The 22,915-nt window shown below is 31.4% G+C and overlaps 1 protein-coding gene across 1 annotated transcript; it reads right to left on the minus strand.

Moving 5' to 3' along the window:
• Positions 1–357: 357 nt before the first annotated feature.
• LOC148304765 (acyl-CoA Delta-9 desaturase-like) lies at positions 358–16,189 on the minus strand. Its single transcript, XM_088267779.1, has 6 exons — positions 16,061–16,189; positions 5,436–5,730; positions 4,028–4,158; positions 3,160–3,365; positions 2,370–2,555; positions 358–1,396 (listed from the first exon to the last, which is right to left on the minus strand). The coding sequence occupies exons 2-6, from the start codon at positions 5,719–5,721 to the stop codon at positions 1,081–1,083; spliced, it is 1,125 nt and encodes a 374-aa protein (XP_088123905.1). The 5' UTR covers positions 5,722–5,730; positions 16,061–16,189; the 3' UTR covers positions 358–1,080.
• Between the last annotated feature and the right edge of the window lie 6,726 nt (positions 16,190–22,915).

The following is a 22,915-nucleotide window of genomic DNA, read 5'->3' on the forward strand; positions in this document are numbered from 1 at the left end:
AATCCCATAAGACACAAACCCATATGCGTGAAGAAGAAACCGGAACCAAACGCAAAATAAAAGGGAGATGAATAATTTAAAGGTGACTTTTAAATAAAGTACATACATATAGTTTTATGACGTCAGTCTACGTATTAATTGAACAGCCCACTGTATACAGGTTAGCGCAAAATAAATCACCCTATCGGAAGATGTTACCATTTTTGCAAATGGCATCGTCCGTTAATAATATTTGACATTTGTGAACTAGACAGCTGCAGTATACAAACAGATTCAAGGTAGCCCAAAAAATGATCCAATGTGTTTTTTTAAATATTTTTTACCAAATAAAAAACATAATTTTGAGTGATGGATAACTTTGTTTTTAATTTATTTCTTTATTTTGGAAGTGGAAAAGATGATATGCGTCAAGCGGCTGATGCCAGTGTTAATGTACATTTGTGCCCGTTTTATCAATCTATTTGTATCTAGTTCACAAATGTCAAAAATGATTGACGTACGACGTCATTTGCAATATTTACATTTTTAAAAAAAAAATTGAGTCTCATAAATTCAAAATTAAAAAAGGATTGAATTCTACTTTTTTTACGTATTCATTATTAAGACACTATCAAACACTTTGAGTGTTCGATAATGTCTTAATAAGATGAAACGCGTCACATTTTATCACATACATGTATGTGTAAATAAAAGTAGAATTCAATCCAATAAATTAAATTCAATTCAAGTCAATTTAGAATAAATTACTCAAAAATTCAAAATGGAATTCTACCAACTGTCTGCAGTTACAATAAAAATTATAACTTCATTAATTCATTCGGTAGTCATTTTGTGGTAAAATCTATCCAATTTGAATTAAAGTTTTTTTTAGTAAATACCACTATTTCTTAAAATCTACGTGTAATTCCCCATGTGTTTAAAAATGAATGAATGCGGAATGCATCGAAACACGTATCACAGTAGATTTTAAGAAATGTTTGTATTTACTATTTAGTAAAACTTAAATTAAAAATTATAACATCTTCCGATAGGGTGATTTATTTTGTGCCACCCTGTTTGTATAAATACAATATAATATAATCAATATTTCTTTTCTTTGTTGTGTGCTAGCGTCACGTTGTCTGTAGAGTCAGGAAATTCTTCGTTTCCAAACTCTGCGTGAGATCCATCTCCTGTCGCCTCGACGACCTTTCTGATGAGCTCCTTCGAGGGTTGCTTCAGGTCGTACGCCCAGCCGATCTTGGCGAACTGGTCTATCCAGAATGTGGTGATGTTCAGGGAGTAGTTTCCCAGTTCGGCCGCCTTGTAGTCCCACGGGAAGGCATGGTGGTAGTTGTGCCAGCCTTCACCCATGGCTAAGAAGGCTACAAACTTGTTCTGAACAGGACTGATACCTCTGGAAAAGAAAGATTCTATGAAGTGTTTTTCGAATTTTGTTACTTAATTTTTTTTCATCGTCCTACTATGATAAGGTGAGTGTAATTTCTTTTATGTAATATGAATTATGTATGTTGGAGTATTAAAAAGCTTGTTTCTTCTTCTTCTATGATTTAATGATAGTTTATTTGTTTAAATATTACACTTATATAGTACCTTTTTAAATTTTGTAACGTATTTCAAAATATTTTTTGTCGTTCTCCAATTGTGATAAGGCTCCCTTTTAATTTCTTAAATTGGATAAGTACTATGTATATTTAAGTATTAAAATTCTTGTTTTGTCTACCTTAAAACTTTAAGACCCATAAAAACAAAAGATCTAAAAATCAATATTATTTATTGATTTGGCATATTTGCGGAGTAATATAATGATTTAGATATTAATATAAAATATTTATAAACATACCATATTTTTTGTTGATTGATTCAAACAAGACTACAGTAGTTTCGTATACTACAGGTGTTCTCACCAAAAAGTTAAAATCTAAACATTTCTATTAACAGTTTGTATTTTCCCCTGTTCGTGAGAACATTTCTAACTTTTCATGTTTATATTAATAAACTAAAGTAAAGGTCTTTACAAATGTTTATTTTTAAATATCATCCTTATAACCTATTCTAACTCAATCAAGTATAAGTTGAATTTAAAATCTGAATTTAGTTTAAACCCACTTTCCTATTCGTGCATTAAAAACTACATTTGACAAAATCGTTCTTTGGGACATAGACTCAAGGATAGTGTGGTTGTCGATCATGGGTAGAATGGTGAATATTACGCGTGCAAAGTAATCATTTAAACTTGTCTATCACAGGTCGTTAGCCCCTGTTAATACCCAGACTTCCATATGAATTATCAATAACTCCTAAGTGGACAAACCCAGATTTGAGAATAAAGATTTGGACACACTGAAAATATTAGTAAACCAACTTACTTATCATAGGGCTTAGTGCCTGACATGTGGGCCAAACTGTTGACAAACCATGTAAAGTTCAGGTTGGCAACGTATCTGATCAACGGCTGCGAGATGATAGCGTTCGTCCAGGTCTCGTTCCACAAGTAGACTGGTATCACGGTCGGCAGAATAAAGCACATCAGAGCTTTGGTCACTTTGAAGTACCTATGAATAAAATATTTTATTTACATTATTGCCCCATTCCCCGTAGGTGTAGGTAGAGGAAATAGAACGCCACACAAATTTCTCTTTGCAAACAATCTTCGTCTTTTCCACATTAATTCATCTCCATATGTACCCGCAGATTATTCTGGCTCCTTATTCGGATTTTTATTCCTTTTGACTTATAAATTGATTTTTAAATTATAAATAAATATGTAAGTCACAAAAACACATTTATTTTGACCCTCCCCTACTTCAGAATGGTAGCCAAATGTGATAACTACAAGACTACGAAGGTACGGAATTGGAAACAACTATGAATTTATTAAATATTTCAATTAAACACTAATTAGAGTATACTAAAATGTTTAGTTTAATTTTACTAACATGAAATAAAAAAAATTGTGACAATAATTTTACCTTGTAAGAGCATTTTAAAACTAATGTCATTACAATCACATAAGCTTGTAAATGTCCTTATAACGCGAAGCAATTTCCACAGAATGATTAATTTTATGTTTAAAAAAAAAAACTTAGTAGACTCAAATCATTGTTTGATTTAAATATTTAATTTAAAGTACGAACTATGAATTTTAAAGCCACCTACTTGAGATGAAATTGTACTACTGGATCCTCCAGGACATCTGTCATGACGATGGCCTTCCCTTTCCTCAGGACTTCAGGGTGTTTCCGCATCATCAGCCAGCCCACGTGGGAGAAGAAGAAGCCCCGGTTGGCGTTGTGGGGGTCTGCATCCGTCTCACTGAACTTGTGGTGGACGCGGTGATCACGAACCCAGTCGAACAGGGTGTTCTGGTTTTGAAGAAATACCAAATTAACTTGATTTTTTTTAAATATAAAAACGGCATAATATTGAATCAGATTAATCAATATGCCCTTTAAAAACACAGCATAGGCAAAAACAATAGTTTTTTCATTAATTGATTCGGCAGTCACTTTGTGGTAAAATCTATCCACGTTTAATTGCTATTAAGTTAAATTTATTGAATTAAATTAATTAATTTAGATAAACTATTACTTGCTTAGTACCACTTAATACCACTTTATCTTCATTCATTCCGCATTCATTTCGCATCATTTTCGGTAATTAAAAATGACAAACGGTGTTTGAAAATAAAACGACACGTGTCATAATAGATTTTAGGAAGTAGTGGTATTTACTAAGTAAAAGTATTCCTTTATCTCAGGGAATATTATACGGGGTTAACGTTGAACTAGCGGTATTGACAGAAATGAGTAATTTAAAATTAAAATATAATTTAAAAACGTTAGCCTCCCTATAACGTTCGCTCCGATAACGCGGTACCTATCTCAACGTTATAGGGGGGTTTACTATATTTACATTTTTATTTTTACAGATTACTTTCATGAAAACTAATTATCGGGAATGCACCACTATATCATGTAAAATTAATGAGAAATGTCATATATGTATTTATGATACAGGTTCTTACCTGACCAGATATAGAGTAGCAAAGCATGAGGATAATTCGTAGTGGTAGTTTGGCTTTGTACGACCTGTGGCACCAGAGTCTATGAGCGCCTCCCGTTACTCCGAACCCGCTTATTCCACCTATTGTAAGTGCTGGAATAAAACAGAAGTAAAAATAATTAAACCACAACAAAACTGTACACACTGAAATGTGTGTCTGAGTTCGCAGCGGTATCTATGGTTGATTTGAGTAAGGTTTTTATTTGAAGAAAACTTTTTATTTTTTGAATGCATGCAAAATACACACTTACACACTTACACACTTACACACGAAGGACGCTTGAAAACATGATTTTCAGGCGTCTACTTAATGTGTCTCACTTATGTTTGAGTTCACGGGAGCCATCTATGGTTAGGTTGAGAAAGCATTTATTGAGCAGAGACCCTTTTATTTAGATTGCGTGTATCATTGATTTGGCAGTCACTTTGTAGTAATATCTATCCATTTTTAATTTATTTTTTACTATTTCTAAAAATCTATTATGACACATATTTTGATGCGGAATGATATATCGAAACACGTGTTACAAAGATTTAAGGAAATAGTGGTATTTACCAAGTAAAACTTATATTATTTGTTGATTCGGCATTAACATTGTGGAATAACATTTAATTATAAAAAAAAACACTTGTAATAAACCACTTAATGAGTTTTATTTCATTGAACACGTAGATGAAAACATCTTTTAGTTTTCGAAACTAGTCGTCTTTAATGAAATAAAACTCATGAAGTGGTTTATTGCAAGTGTTCAATTACTTAAAAAATAAGTAAAACTTGAATTAAAAAAAGCGTATATCATGTCATTAAGGCGGATGCTGATTTGAAAGATTAATGATAAAGGGATCTCTTCATACCTACTCAATTTGATCAGCACGAAATTGTGCAATACCTAACATTTATAGTTGAAAGTACAGTTAGCTAACTTAATTAAGAAATTATAACTTAATTATAATTATTATTATTATAAAATATTAACTAAATTATGAGCTTAAATAATAAAAATGAAAATGGTATTTTCTGGCGTTTCTCATGTGTGTGATTATAATCCAGGATTCGGACCTCACATACTAATATAAGAGTTTCTGCTTACCAAAAAGCTTTTTTACATCTCACCAATAGATGTCTCTAGTGAAGTTCTAGTGATTCAAGAACAAGGTTTCTAAATTGGTTCATATATATAGAACTTCCAAGATTTTGAGAAGTGTGGTTGTCAATAATGGGTAGAATTGGTGAATGTTAAACGTGTGTAAAGTGATCACTTAAACCAGCCTATGACGGTCGTCAGCCTCGTAAATGCTCAGACTTCCATATTCTTCTTCATCTTTGATGAGATGTCAAAAAATAATAACTAAATTAAGAATATACATACCAAACAGAAGCGTCAATATTTTCGGATTCCTGAAGAAGATTAATCCGACAACGGTTATCACGTGGAATAATCCAATAGCTATGATATTCCCCCATATGAGAGGTGTTTTAAAGGTGAATGCGGTTTTTATTTTATCCAAAACTGTAGCATCATGCTTTTCCTCTGGGTTTAGGGGATCGAACTCTGTTACAGTGTGGATTGTCTGATTGGTAGGATCATTCAATGGCTTGTCTTCCTGGCATGCCATCACGGGAGTCTTCTGGTCATTCGGGACGTAAGGCGGCATCTTTCAGCTCTGCAAACAAATTATTTTAATTTACAACATTTTGAGTGTGTCCAAATACTTGTTCACAAAACCTTTATTTATTATCTCCAATTACAGGAGTTATTATCATATTATTTCACAAAATATGGATTATCTCTAATTACAGGAGTTATTTTCATATTATTTATTTTCATATTATCATAGTTACTCTCAAAATGTAGTAAATAAATTATCTGGTCAAATTATAAGCTTAAATAATAAAAATGATATTTTCTGGCGTTTCTCATGTGTGTGATTATAATACAGGATTCGGACCTCACATACTAATAAAAGAGTTTCTGCTCAATAAAAGGCTTCTTTTCATCTCACCAATAGATGTCTCTAGTGAAGTTCTAGTGATTCAAGAATAATGTTTCAAAATTGGTTCATTTATATAGAACTTCCAATAATTTGAGTAGTGTGGTTGTCAATAATGGGTAGAATCGGCGAATGTTACACGTGTGTAAAGTGATCACTTAAACCAGCCTATGAAGGTCGTCAGCCCCGTAAATGCCCAGACTTCCATATTCTTGAGATGTAAAAAAATATAATTATTTTAAATTTTAATAATAAAATAACAACTTTTACGATTGGAAATACCGTCTTAATTATGGTTCGTCACATAAGAAATGCGGTATTTTCAATTGCATGAACTTCAAATCGAAAGGGTAGGAGATAAAATACCTGCATCAACTTTTTATAAAAGCAAGTAATTATTCAACTTTGTTGTCGTTCTTATTGCAAGTTTTGTAGAGTGTAGTTCGATTTAAAGGGTTATGTTTGGAATGTTATAATGGATGTAACAAATGAATGTTTTTTTCCACATATGACATCATCAGACTGGTGGGAAAACAGTCGAAATTCTATGCTGGACTGGTACCTGAAACGGAGGACTGATCACCTTTCCTTCATGTGTTAACGATCGACATAACACTGCGTTTATATGATGCAGTGCCCGATGCACCATTGCGGTGCGAATAAGGGTATGAAGAAGAAGAATCGGCAACATGTTTTTACAGGAGGTGAGGTTTGAAGTTGAGGGTTAAATCCATTATTAATTATTTAAAAAACATTTTAACTCAAAAAAATGTTAAACCACAGTTAAAACCAAAAACTATAAAAAATCAAGTATCCACAGTACATTAATTGATTCGGCAACCTTTCTATTTTCAATTCCAATTTTACTTGGTAAATACCACTATTTCTCAAAATTTATTGCGACACGCGTTTCGATGCATTCAGTCCAAAATACATCATCAATTGTCATAATATAATAATAAATAAAACCCTTATCCGCACCCCAATGGTGCATAGGGCACTGCGTCATATAAACGTAGTGTAATCTTGATCGTTTACGCATGAAGGAAAGGTGATCAGCCCTCCGCTTCAGGTACCAGTCCAGGGTAATATTGAATGAATATAGCAGTGAAAAAAATTACTTATATTTATTTTACCCCCCTTGGGAATCGAACCCGGGACCTACAGAACGGTAGCAGAGCGTGCTGACCATTACACTACGGAGGCGGACGAATTGTTATAACATATTAAATATTTGTTGTATTATGTAAAATACGATTGAATCATTATAATAAATAATTTACGTAACTACCAACAACAAATCGATGATAATGACATTATACATTAATGGAAATTTTACAATAGCCTAAGGTTATAAAAGTGCTTTGAACTGTATCGCGTATGGGAAGCGATAGATATATTAACATCGATGAATGATCTAAGGGAAAAAAACTTGATTTTTCTGGACATCGTTTTCAAAGATTAAAAATATAATGAAATTTATTAAAAATAAATAAAAAAAAGCTTCTTAACATCTCACCAATAGATGTCTCTAGTGAAGTTCGAGTGATTCAAGAGCAAGGTTTCTAAATTGGTTCATATATATATATATATATATATATATATATATATATATATATATATATATATATATATATATATATATATATGTATAACTTCCAAGAATTTGAGTAGTGTGGTTGTCTATAATGGGTAGAATTGGTGAATGTTACACGTGTGTAAAGTGATCACTTAAACCTGCCTATGACGCTCGTCAGCCCCGTAAATGCCCAGACTTCCATATTCTTCTTCATCTATGATGAGATGTCAAAAAATAATATGAGAATAACTCCTGTAATTGGAGATAATCCAGATTTTGTGAACAAGTATTTGGACACACTCGAAATGTTGTAAATAAATTATCTGGTCAAATTATAAGCTTAAATAATAAAAATGAAAATGGTATTTTCTGGCGTTTCTCATGTGTGTGATTATAAAAAAGGATTCGGACCTCACATACTAATATAAGAGTTTCTGCTTTATAAAAAGCTTCTTTACATCTCTCCAATAGATGTCTCTAGTGAAGTTCTAGTGATTCAAGAGCAAGGTTTCTAAATTGGTTCATATATATATGTAGAACTTCCAAGAATTTGAGTAGTGTGGTTGTCAATAATGGGTAGAATTGGTGAATGTTACACGTGTGTAAATTGATCACTTAAACCAGCCTATGACTATCGTCAACCCCGTAAATGCCCAGACTTTCATATTCTTCTTCATCTTTGATGAGATGTTAAAAATAATATTAAAAATAAATGTCAAGTTGCTTATTGAACTTTTTACTGTACAACAGATCTTTTTAGGTAAAATCTGAAGGTTTTTTCTCCACTTGAAAAATATTTAGTATATTGATAATAAAAAAATATTAAACAATACCTTTTCTACAAAACGCAAAAACATCAGTTTCTACCCTGTAGCGGGTAAATATAAAGTAAAATATATACCGCTTTTGCTGGGATATAGTACATTTTCTGAGCATTCCGAAAACACGCACAAATGAAAATTGACGATTTTTGATATGTGACGTTGTTGAAAGGAGTGAGCGATGTGAGGTCTCCGTTGGAATGAATTCTGTGCTTGCTAATATCGCCTTAAGCGGTGGAGATATTGATATCAATAAATAATCTAAGTGAATCGCTAATTTACTGGAGATTAAAGCGTCAGATAAAATGGATATCCGGTTACTATCCGGTATTCGGCCTATAATAATAATAAATTTGGATAACTTATATAGCGCCATTTTCGTAAAAAAATACCTCAAGGGCGCTTCACTGTGAATGAATTGGGGAAAATATTATGGTGGAAATGATTTAGCAAACAAATGTGTTTTTAGTCTTTTTCTAAAGATCATCTCACTCTCACTATTTCTAACCATTGGTGGAAGAGCATTCCACGCCGTCGGTCCTGCAACAGCAAAGGCACGCTCGCCAAATTTAGTGCGTTGGTTGCGAGCTGGTAAGATAACTTTGCCCATTGCAGATGTTGTAGCCGATCGAAGCGTCTCTTTTATTCCGGTTTCAATAACAATTTTTTTTATTTTTTCCTGTTGTATTATTTTTACTGTTGTATTAAAGCTATAATGATATTTTAATGACTTCGTGATCAGGGTGTACAAAATAAGTTTATGCATAATTATTTTAAATAATTATACCAGACCGCAAAATCAAGTTATCAAGTTATTTCAATCAGATAATAATGTGAACAACCGTTTATTATATCCTTAATCATAATGTCACCATTTACGTATTCCCAACAGTTTTTTTTTTTAATTTGACATTGTAATGAAGAGGCTACACCAAAAACAGGTGTATATACTTATACTAATTTAACGATTGTCTGCATGTACGATGGTAAGGACTGGGAAAGCGAATATTAAAAAAAAATCCCAAACTGGAATCGAACCCGCGATCCCAGTTTCGCAGTCGAGTGTCTGCCCGACATATGAATACTGCCTAATATATGAAATTTAAAAAAAAATGTGTATCCAACATTCATTATTAATTAAAACCCTTATCCGCACCCCAATGGTGCATAGGGCACTGCATCATATAATTGTTATCTTGATCGTTAACACATGAAGGAAAGGTGATCAGCCTTCCGCTTCAGGTACCAGTCCAGGGTAATAATTAATAATTGAGTGAAAAAATCACTTATATTTATTTGACCCCCCTGGGAATCGAACCCGGGACCTCCAGAACGGTAGTCGAGCGTGCTGACCATTACACTACGGAGGCGGACAAAAAATCCAACATTCATAGGGACCACAAAATACATGAAAAATGAGAGGTGTTATCATTTCTTGAATGTTTACCGCAGATACTTTGTGGCACATTTTATAATATCTTTATAAAAAATAATAAAAATAACATTTAGGATTTTTATGGAGTGTGTGGAAGTTTTTGGTGAGAGTACTATAATGTTTTTAATGTTTTTGATTTAAAATAAACCCTGATGATGACAAGGTATTGTCGAAACCGGTAGGTTAAATTGTATTAGTAAAAAAGTGGTGAAAACAAAGTTAATTATTTTTATAAAGGTGTTATCATTGGTTGACTATACACAGGTCACAGACCAACATATCATTGATGCGTTTAAAAGAATTTCGTTGTGTTCAAAATCCAACAAATATTATTAATCGATTTGGCATTAACCTTGTGAAATAACGTGGTGATTTGTATTTGTAAGCATTTGTATTGTATAAGACCACTTTTTTAGTTTATCAATGTAAATACGACTATTTATTGATTTGGCGATTAATTTGTAGAACTCCATTTTAATTTAAGTATTGATTTAAAAAAATAAAATAAATAAAACACAGATTTTTCGAGTCTACTAAATTGTATTTTATGAAAAAACACATAAAAATTAATATTGTGACAATTGTTTCGCCTAGTTATGGCATTTTCAAACGCATGTTTACATTCGTTTGAAAATGCCATAACTAGGCGAAACAATTGTCGCAATATTAATTTTTATGTGTTTTTTTTTAATGCAACTTTCTAGACTTAAAAAATCTGTTTTTGATTTTAAAAATCATACATAAATTATGTACGACTGGTTTCGTTTTGAGAACTACAGATGTTCTCAAAACTAGTCGTATTTACATAAATAAACTAAAAAAACTGATCCTGTACAATTCGTATTTTTATATAAAAATGTTCAAAATAGAAGCTAATGTAGATAGTAAATTGAACACATTATTTACTTCTGAATGATTTGCTATTGTATTCGAGCCATTAAAATAATTAATAAATAATGCTCATTGCATATTATACAACATACACATTTTGTAACGCATCTCTTTAATATGGCTTTATTTTTAAAAAAAATGTTAAAATTAAATGAATACACGCCTTTTGAGACACTCGGCATAATGGCCCAGAAAACGCAATCTAATCCGAATGACATTAATAATTTCAAAAAAGGTCAATGTCTTTTAAAAGAAGAGATTTACATGGTTTATATCTCAAGCATAAATTTTACGAAAAAAATAATATCATATTTATGAAGCAGAGATAAAGTCATGTACGCTACTGTCGTTATGAAATCGGTTTCAACTTTTTTTGTGATGTAACTTGGCGCCAAAGTGTCTCGCTTGATTGAATGAAACTGGTTTTAATTATGTTTATGTTTAATTATGTTTGCATAAAATGAAAAAAATTAAGTAATTTTTATGTTTAGTTGAATAGCTGTATTAAGTAATTAAAATGTACTTTTTAACATCTCATCAAAGATGAAGAAGAATATGAAAGTCTGGGCATTTACGGGGCTGACGACCGTCATAGGCTGGTTTAAGTGATCACTTTACACTAACCAATTCTACCCATTATTAACAATCATACTACTCAAATTCTTGGAAGTTCTATATATATGAACCAATTAAGAAACTTTGTTCTTGAATCACTAGAACTTCACTACAGACATCTATTGATGAGATGAAAAGAAGCTTTTTATTGAGCAGAATCTCTTATATTAGTTTGTGAGGTCCAAATCTTGGATTATAATCGCATACATGAGAAACGCCTGAAAATATCATTTTCATTTTAAGTTAATTTATTTACAACATTTTGAGTGTGTCCAAATAATTGTTCACAAATCTGGATTATCTTCAATTATAGGAATTATTTAAAAAAATTATATATATAAAAATATAATAATATGAAAAATAACTCCTATAATTGGAGATAACCCAGATTTGTGAACAAGTATTTAGACACACTCAAAATGTTGTATTTAAAAATGTACAAAAATTCATGAAAACTAGACTCGAAATGTTTTTACATATATCATACATGAAATTGGTTCATATATATAGAACTTCCAAAAATTTGAGTAGTGTGGTTGTCAAGAATGGGTAGAATTGGCGAACGTTACACGTGTGTAAAGTGATCAGTTAAACCAGCCTATGACAGTCGTCAGCCCCGTAAATGCCCAGACTTCCACGTTCTTCTTCATCTTTGATGATTTGTCAAAAATAATATGAAAATAACTATAATTGGATATCCAGATTTTGTGTACAAATATTTGGACACACTCAAAATGTTGTAAATATAAGTTTACGTTGAAAAAGAGGATCACGATGAATATTGTTTTCGGCCAATCACCGAACCTACGACGCACATAATGGTTATTCAGTCCATTCATGGTGAAATGGCAAAACGAATTGACTGTCAACTGTCAAATTGACAGTCTGTAGAAATAATTCTACCAGTTTAAAAACCTAACCTCTAAAAAAAACATCCTATATTAAGAACGATAGAAGTTTTATATCGAGTTGAGACACTTATAATATTCCATTTATTCCAATCAGGGGTTGTGGTGAATAATTCATTATATGATTTGTTATCGTAAAAATAAACTTGTTCTCAATGCAGTCAAGATAATTGGCAAATATGTATCTCCCCTGTTGGAATAATTGTGATCAGGAGTTCCACATTCTTCCACACGACAGCAGTATGTACCTAATTGCCTTGTCACAAGTTCATCGTGAAATTATGTGGATAACTCGTCTTGTGAACAAATTCAGGAACGTACTATAAAATCAATCACAGACGTTGAATTCATTTGGGTATTCTACTTATTTTCCTGACGATTGTTTCATATTTTGATGGGTGCACATTTAGATAAGAAATAAATACCTTTAATTGTTTATACTGTATATATCAATGACTTTAAAAGAACGCTTATGATATCGCTCACTCCTTTCAAGAATGTCATAAATCAAAAAAACTTGATTTTTCAGGAGAACGTTTTTAAAATTTAAAAATATAATACAGGGTTATCGGTATTATTATAGAGATTTTATATCATTCATAAGTAATTATGAGTGTACTATCCTAACCCTTATACATACATATTTAGAAATATATATTACAACTTAGCATCAAGCAGGAAAGCAGAGAAAATAGAATGCCAAACTAATCTGTTTTTGCAAGCAATCTTCGGCTCTTCCACATACATGCATATACTTATATTGAGAAGTTTTCCTCGGTCATCCTTTTGCTTCTATCACCAATTAAATTTTTGTGCCTACAATTCATTCTTTACTCATTCTATTCACTTGCACAAACCGTCTCAACACACATTTCTTATGTTTATATATATAAATATATATATAAATATATATATATATATATATATATATATATATATATATATATATATATATATATATAAATATATATTTATATATATATATATATATATATATATATATATATATATATATATATATATATATATATATATATATATATACATATATATCCCTCAAAAGTTTTCTTGAAACACCCGATTTGGTTTTGGAATCGGATGCGTTAATCTGCGAATAAAAGTGAAGGACTTCTTGGCTAAGATTAAGTTAATTTTACGACCAATGCCTTATGTATTTATAGAATTGAGAACCCTTTATGTGTATTGCAAGCCAGTTTTTCGAGTCCGACGGGATCTTGCGAGTATGTCTGTGCACAAGGAGAGTACATCGGTTGTTTTTGCTCTCTCAGCCTTAAAATATAACAATAAATAACTCAATACATGTTGATTGAAAAAGGGCCGAACAATAAAAAATAATATCTGGAAAAAATATTTTTCGGAAAGATATATATGCAGTGATTAGTCACATTTTCTTTTTTTGTTTTTACCTTATGTTTTTTATATTTTCCCACTTGTTTATTTTGAATATGGTTCTTACCTTATGTTTTTCTCATTTATTTCTTTTAAATATGCTTCTTATGCCTATTTATTTATACCTGTTTATTATTTTTATATATTGCCATGTATTAGTTTTAGTTATTTTTAAAAAAATGTAACTTTATTATCTGTGTTCCATTCCTTATCTTTCTGTGATGTCTCGCGCATCCACGAAGGGTTCGCCCTTCGTGGATGCGCGAGACATCACAGCCATCACATCACAGATGGTCGGATGCCCTTAAAAACGGTCCAGGGTAAATTTTTACGTACATGAAGCAATATTATTACTATTCAAAATAACTTATATTTTATAAAAATATAATTTTTTTTATTTAAAAAAAATATAACAATAAATTACTCACAACACACCTGTATTGTCCATATATTTACTACTTAAAAGTTTATGTTTCTATTTAATTTATTTTGTTTGAACTCCTCCTTATGTTATCTTTCTGTAACGTAGCATCCATGAATTCTTTGGATGTTTCCAGAAAGAAACATGGCGTTTGCCTGGTTCACAATATGTTCAGGTTCTCTGCGTTCTATGTGCCCTGTGCCCATGGACCCTTTATTCTGTCTCTTAGAGACACACTAACATAATATATAAATATGTATATTGTATATACAGGGCCGTGGCGTAATTGGGTAGACATTCGACTGAGAAACTGAAGTCCGGGTTCGATTGCGGACAATTGTACAATAAATTCAAGGAAGATTTCTTTTCAAATGGTTTGGGTGTTTGTGATGTATTTTTCACACTTGCCTTCCCTACTCTTACTATTTTACCTGCAGATAAGCCATCAAAAAGTAGAGGCTTTACGCATTATAATTATTATTTAGCATTATAACTATTCTTCACATCATTTTAGTGTACTTTTAAGAAGGTAATTCTCTATCAAGAGGCAAAATTGGCAATCCACTTAACTACGTCAGAATTAAATACAACACAAAAACAACACAGAAATTCAGTACGGTAAGCTTCATTGCATTAAAAGTTGCAACAGAACCACGCGTGTCATAACAGTTTATTTAAGTTAGCTCTTGAATTTAATTTCGAGGTATTTATTTATTCGCTTGTACGAGTAAGGTTGAAGGCTGTTGACATGAGCAAGTTACCAGGATACCAGCATCATGAAGAGATCTTTAATCAGACAACGATAAGCCGACAGAGACTTATCGAATTTGACAGATCATGATATTGATATGATTTTGTGCTTATTAAATAAGTGATTATTTTAACCTGACTTCGTTACACGATGAATTGCACTTTCTTGTGATATTAAATATATATCAATGAAGTTTTTAAATAATATTTTATAAGTATATGGACTGGAATCATGAACGCTATCGATGTAAAGTGGACATGGACGATTTAAAAATAATAAAAAAGAATATTTTATCAGTTTAAATATTATATTATCATAGAAGATAGTTTGAACCCCTATATACGTGGAACATGTAGTTAGCAAAAGAAGGATGAAAGTATTGTAGGTGAGTAGCGGAAGGAGTCAAGAGTATGCGGCATAACAAAGTACGCAGTAACAGAGTACGCAGCTTCCCCGTAGGAATAAGCAGAGAGAATAAACGATACACCTTTGTTACGTTTTTGAAAACAATCTTCGCCTCTTGATGATTACTTCAAAATCAGTCATCGAATATGTATGAGAGATATATGTAACTTACATTTTTAAGCGGCAAATATGTTTACCTTATTAGTTCTGTGTAGCTATACGCCGAATTAAATTATCATATTACTTTGTAAATATCCAAAAATACTTTGTTTTTCGACTGAGTATAACATTCCATTCAATTATCATTCCATTCAAATCAATTATCGAATATATGTGTATGTGAGATATATTTAACTTACGTTTTTAAGTGGCAAATAAGTTTACCTTATTAGTTACGTGTACACATGCACCGAAATTAAACCATGAAAGGGATAATATTACATTGAATATGTAAGAGATATAGAAAAAGTCTTTAAAAAACATTTTGAATGTGTCTAAATACTTGTTCACAAATCTGGATTATCTTCAATTATAGGAGTAGGTAATTTATCTTTTTTTTGACATCTCAACATGGATGAAGAAGAATAGGGAAATCTGGGCATTTACGGGGCTTACGACCGTCATAGATGATGGTCGTAAATGCCCAGACTTCCATATTCTTCTTCACCTATGTTGAAATGTCAAAAAAAAACTCTGTCTTTCGACTATGTACAACAATTCATTCAAAATCAGCCATCGAATTTGTATGATAGATAATTGGGACTTACTGTTTTAAGCGGTAAATTTAAGTCCCAAAAGCACTTCACAAATTTGTCTCCGTTTTGATTTGAAGGGAGATGCTAGAGAGTCGTCACGTTGACGCGGGTGGACACGGTATGACCTGAAGAAAAGCCTCCCAACAGCGTATTACGTTCGTTGCGAAATGGCTGGTGGATAAAGAAGAGGCAACTGGTTGTTTGTCGAAATGGCACAAGTCCACTTTAAAAAGTTACTTAACTTTTGGGAAAAGAACCCAAAAAAACTGAATAATTTTTTTTTGAATGAACAATTTTCAATTTTTTCGGAATGCCCAGGAAATGCACTATATCCCAGCAAAAGAGGCATATTTTAACTTAATATTTACCCGCTACAGGGCAGAAAGTGTTGTTTTTGCATTTTTAAGAAAAAGTATTGTTTAATTTTTTTTTTAATAAACTTAATATTTTTCAAATGGAGAAAAAAACCTTCAGGTTTCACCTATAAAGATTTTTTAGGTATTTTTTTAGGTAGATTTACTGTTGCACAGTAAAAAGTTCAATATGTGGCTTGATATTTATTTTTAATACATTGTATTATATTAAAAACATACATTGTATTATATTTAATACATTGTATTATATTAATACTTTAAAAACGTTCTCCTGAAAAATAAAGTTTTTTGATTTATGACGTTCTTGAAAGGAGTGAGCGATATATGAAGAAGAAAAAGGAACATTTTGACATCTCAATATAGATGAAGAAGAATATGGAAGTCTGGGGATTTACAAGGTATACGGCTTGTAGGTTCAAAGGCTGGTTAAATTATCACTTTACTTCTGTGTAAATAATACACACTACTCAAATTTTGGAACTAATAAATTTATCATCTTTGTATTTCATACGTCGCTTCATGTGTGAGTTTGGGACAATGTCTATGGTTAATTTGAGTAAGCTTTTTACTAAGCAGAGACCCTTTTTAATAACATGATTTTCAGGCGTCTCTTCATTCTTGATTTTAGTTTTTACTAAGATTTTTTGGTGGAAATGGATTTTATGTAGTAAACATAGATTAGTGATGACACCATCCTCAGGCACCAGTCTGATGATTTCGGCAACGATGAAACCCGGATACTGGTCAAATAAAACTTACTAACTAACCATCACGTCGCTTCTCCGCAGGGGTAGGCAGAGAAAATAGAACGCCACACCACTCTGTCTTTGCAAACATTCGCCTCTTCCACATTCATGCATCTCCTCATACATAGCCGACGATTATTTCGACTCCTGACTCGGCCACTTTCAAGTATTTGACATACCTGATTGTGCCAAGTTTTCCTTGTGCGCTACACGGAATTTTACTGTCCGGTAGTCCAGTTAGCATGATAAAACAAATGATTGGCTTGTGCTTTTGGCCGTGTTTCTTCGAATCGGTGCGCTTGATCGGTGCGTGCGATCAGGCTAAACTGTCGTAGTCGATTTTATTTAAAAAAAAACCGTACTGTCGGACGGTAAAATTCCATGTAGTGCACAAGCGCTCTTACTACACTGATTTAAAGTAATCGCCGAATCAATTATCGAAATTATTATTATTATCTAGTCAAACCTTCATCCGCACCCTATGGTGCATAGGGCACTGTATCATATAAACGCAGTGTTATCTTAATCGTTAACTCATGACGGACAGGTGATCAGCCCTCCGCTACAGGTACCAGTCCAGGTTAATATTGAATAAATACTTGAGTGAAAAAATCACTTATTTATTAGACCTCCCCTGGGATTCAAACCCGAGACATCCAGTACGGTAGCTGAGCGCGCTGACTATTACACTACGGAGGTGGACATGCTACATACTTAAATTTATCCAATTGTTAAGAATTTATAAGAGTGAAAAATATGTGAGTAAATAATAAAATATATCAAACGAACTTGATTGAATGCAACATGATGCAAGCTGACCACGCCCCAAATGTTGGAATAAGAATTAGCCGTAAATATTAAAGTGAAAAATCACTTATATTTATTAGACCTTTCCTGGGAATCGAACCTGGGATCTCCAGTACGGTAACCGAGCGTGCTGACCATTACACTACTGAGGCGGACATTACCCGTTATCTTAAAAGATTGAGGAAAAATATCGAGGTGCTGAAATTAAGTAAATTAATATTTTGCATTTGTTTTATTTTATTTTGTATCATGGCTACTAAGTTTTTTAGCATGCTTTTCAGTTGAAGTAACGTCTTCTATGCCTTGGTACTAAGTATATTTCTAAGAGTACTTCAAGGATTGTAAAATACAATATGCGGGTAACTTCACTTTGTGACGCACGTTTAAGAAAGAGAATATTACTGATATAATGTTTGCACAAAATAATACAATGAGTTCAAAGTTTGTTTTCCTTGTATTTATTATAAAATAATATCTTAATAAAAATTCTTAATATTTTATGAATATTATTTTATTTAAACTTCATGTAGGTACAAAAAAATATGTACATTGGCGGGCTTATTCCTAAAAAGCAATATCTTCCAACCAATCAAAAACAGACTTGAGATGTTGGTCGAAACGTTTGATACCTCATATGGCTGTTGGCAATCAGAGGGTAGATCTCATCTCGTCTAGAATTAATATAGAAATCATAAATTACAAAAAACTGCTTTATAATTTGTATTATAACACTCAAAATGTTGTGAATAATAAAACTGATAAGCTTAGTGAAAATTGAAAATCATGTTTTCAGGCGTAAATAAATCTCCTTGTAAATAAATTCGGGAAAGATATTACAAACATTTTAAAATAAGGGTCTTTGTTGAATAAAAAAGCCTATTTCGATAGAATCAATTCACATATCATTTTTTTCCTTTAAAATTTTCCCTTTCCACACAAATAAAATCTCAAATTCTTGGAACTGTAAATGAGTTCCAAAATTTTGAGCAATTTGGTTTTCAATAATGCGTAGAATGGTGAATGTTCACGCGCATAAACGATCACTTAAACCACCCTAAGACGGGTCGTAATCCTGTAAGTATCCAGAGTTCCATATTCTTCTGATATACATATATGGTTTTGAGAAGAAAATAATTGAAATGTAAAGAGTTCAAAAAAATGACAAAATATATTAATTCACCAAATTTCAATGTATGTTCTTAAAAATGTGCTCTCTCGTGCAGCCGGTCGCGTACAGACTTTACATATCGCTCACTCCTTTCAACAACGTCATATATAAAAAATCATCAATTTTCAGTTTTGCATGTTTTCGGAATGCCCAGAAAATTACAAAGCTATAATTAAAATGTCACTTTGTGGTTAAATCTATCCATTTGTAATTAATGTTTTACTTAGTGAATACCACTATTTCTTACGGTGTTTGAAAATGATGCGGAATACATCGAAACACGTGTCACAGTAGATTTTAAGAAATAGTTGTATTTACTAAGTAAAACATTAATTAATAACTGCTTTCTACTTTATAAAATATTTATAAAAATAACAAATTGATGATGGTAAAAAAACACAAAGGAAATGGGTAGTTTAAGGAAGAAGGAAGCTAAGGGATGAGGTTTGATGAAGAGTTAGGATTCTAATGAATGAGAGTATATTATTATTTTATTATTTATTATTTATTTCATTATGGGAAAACCAACATAATATTTAATAAAAATAACAAAATATAATAAAATTTAAAAAAAAAACACTCCCATTAGAGGTTTTCACTTAAGTAATCCAAAAATAAAAATAAACTGTCATGTGCATAAAAGTATAACTATATAATAAACTTACATTACACGTTTTTATCAAATAATAGAAATCTTCTTTATCAAATAGTCAAATAGACATCAAGAATATTTCTCTTAAACGTATTAAAAGAAACATTTTTGATGTCTGTTTCATTAAGCATTACATTGCATATCGCAGACTCGATTTAAAAATGAATTTTGGTAGGACTTGGTGTGCATTTTTGTATAAAACATTATTTGTTAAATTTGTTATTTCTAAAAGTGTCTAGATACATTTCGTATCATTTTAAAATACCGTTTTTGAAAAATATACGTAATGAGTTGAAACACGTATCATAATACATTTTAAGAAATAATGTGTTTTTTTTTCTAATCCTAATTTCGTTTCACATTTTCTATAAATATCGTAATTTAGCTCATAATTTTGTAGGACTTGGTGTGCATTTATACATATATATATATATATATATATATATATATATATATATATATATATATATATATATATATATATATATATATATATATATATATATATATATATATATATATATATATATATATGTATATATAAATAAATATATATATATATATATATATATATATATATATATATATCAGTCCGCCTCTGTAGTGTAATGGTCAACACGCTCCGCTACCGTTCTGGAGGTGAAGTGATTTTTTCACTGTAATATTTATTCTATATTACCCTGGACTGGTACCTGAAGCGGAGGGCTGATCACCTTTCCTTCATGTGTAAATCGATCAAGATAACTCTGCGTTTATATGACGCAGTGCCCTATGCACCATTGGGGTGCGGATAAGGGTTTAAGAAGAAGAAGAAGATATATATATGTATATATATATATATAAATATATATATATATATATATATATATATATATATATATATATATATATATGTATATATATATATATATATATATATATATATATATATATATATATATATATATATATATATATATATATATATATATATATATATTTATATATATATATATATGTATATATATGTATATATTTATATAAATACATATATAAACATAATTGCAATGCACACTTATTTGGGGTTTTTAGGACAAGGTGCAATATGTAATATTGTAATACCTTAAAACACGAATGCAACCAATTGAGTGCATTTTACACAAGATTCGGGTATTGCTCGAATATTACACAAATAAATTATTCTTATGTGTCGTTTGCAAGGGCTCGCGCTCTACCTGTTTCAGGGGCAAACAACCAGCACTTTTTGTATAACTAAACATTTTATATCTTATTATTTTCCTTTCTTTTTCACATGAGTTAAAAATTTGGTCTTAAATTAGAAATGATTAAATCAACTCAACATATTGTTCACTCTTTTCAACAACGTCATATATAAAAAAACTTGATTTTTCAGGAGATCGTTTTTTTTATTTTTCAAGTTTAAAAATATAAAACAATGTATTAAAAATAAATATCAAGCCGATTTTTGAACTTTTTACTTTGCAACAGGTCCTTTAAGGTAAAACCTGAATGTTTTTTCTCCATTTGAAAAATATTTAATACATTAAAAAATAATTAATCAGTACATTTTCTTCAAAATGTAAAACAACATATTCTGCCCTGTAGCCGGTAAATATTAAGTTAAAAATATGCCGCTTTTGCTGAGATATAGTACATTTCTGGGTATTTCGAAAACATGCACAACTGAAAATTGACGATTTTCGATATATGACGTTGTTGAAAGGAGTGAGCGATATGTATTTATGATGAGATGCTATTTTTGCACTTTTTGGCTGAAATAAAGAATGATGGTTTCTAGCCTTCTAACACCGTATTAGGATCATGGAACTGTGTAACGTTTACCATTCTATCTGCGATTGAAAACCATAGTAGTTAATTTATGAGAAAAGAAAACCATAAAATCAGTTTAAACTATTTCTTCACCGGGTTGCCCGTATCAGGTACGGGCAAATCCATCTATGTTTTATTGAGAAAGCTTTTATTTAGTAGAGACTCTTATATTAGGATGTATGCAAGATCCGACCCCGGATTATTTTCACGTACTGAGAAACGCTTGAAAACCTGAATTTCAATTTAATGCAGCTTATAATTATTTCCACCTACGTAGTGTACTAGTCACCGTACTGGAAGTCCCGGGTTCAATGCCCAGGGGGGGGGGGTTCAAATAAATATAAGTGATTTTTTCACTGTAATATTATTCAATATTACCCTGGACTGGTACCTGAATCGGACGGCAGATCACCCTTCCTTCATGCATTAACGAACAAGATAACACTGCGTTTATATGATGCAGTGCCCTATGCACCATCGGGTGCAGATGAGCGTATGAAGAAGAAGAAGAAGAATATTTTATCAATTATTTTTAATCGCAACATTTTGTGTTTGTATTTTTATTCTCAGATTTGTGAACAAGTTTTGAAAAAATAAAAAATAATAAAAAAACGTTTTGTACCTCTGCCAATGGTTGCAAGATAGGTTATAATTTCTTGATCCGGTGTGTATAAAAACCATATTTTACATAAATGTACTAGTTTATAGCGATAAATTTCCTGACGATTTGATTTTGTCAAAATCATTGACAAGTTAATGAAAGGTTTGCAATCGGCGGTCGCGTCTAGACGCAGCATTTTGCAATATCCAGGAGATCATTTCGCCACAGCCAACTGGCCCAACGAATAAAATCGCAATCGAAGAAAAAGTGAAAATGAGCAATTAAGAGCCAAGAATCAATTGCCCGCAACTTGATTTTCATCAAATCCTGGTATCATTTGGTTTTTTGCATCTCAAAATAGATAAGGAAGAATATGGAATTTCATTAATTGATTCGGCAGTCACTTTGTGGTAGAACCTATCCATTTTTAATTAATGTTTTACTAGTAAATACCACTATTTCTTAAAATCTACTGTGACACGTGTTTTGATGCATTCCGCATCATTTGTTTGTTTTAACCCTTACCGCACCCCAATGGTGTTTTCTCGATCGTTTACACATGAAGGAAAGGTGATCAGCCCTCCACTTCAGGTACCAGTCCAGTGTAATATTGAATAAATATTAGAGTGAAAAAATCACTTATATTTATTAAACCCCCCTGGGAATCGAACCCGGGACCGTCAGAACGG

The sequence above is a fragment of the Brachycentrus maculatus genome, unplaced genomic scaffold, assembly GCF_059751285.1.
Source record: "Brachycentrus maculatus isolate JH-2025_06_01 unplaced genomic scaffold, ASM5975128v1 h1tg000305l, whole genome shotgun sequence".
NCBI lineage: Eukaryota > Metazoa > Arthropoda > Insecta > Trichoptera > Brachycentridae > Brachycentrus > Brachycentrus maculatus.

Bases quoted from the DNA above. Each gene is read 5' to 3' on its own strand.
- LOC148304765 (XM_088267779.1), bottom strand. From the start codon at position 5,721: ATGCCGCCTTACGTCCCGAATGACCAGAAGACTCCCGTGATGGCATGC. The intron at 4,159-5,435 runs GTATGTATATTC...GTTTTATTCCAG, and splicing joins AATATTGACGCTTCTGTTTG to CACTTACAATAGGTGGAATA. The intron at 2,556-3,159 runs GTAGGTGGCTTT...TTTTATTCATAG, and splicing joins GTAGTACAATTTCATCTCAA to GTACTTCAAAGTGACCAAAG.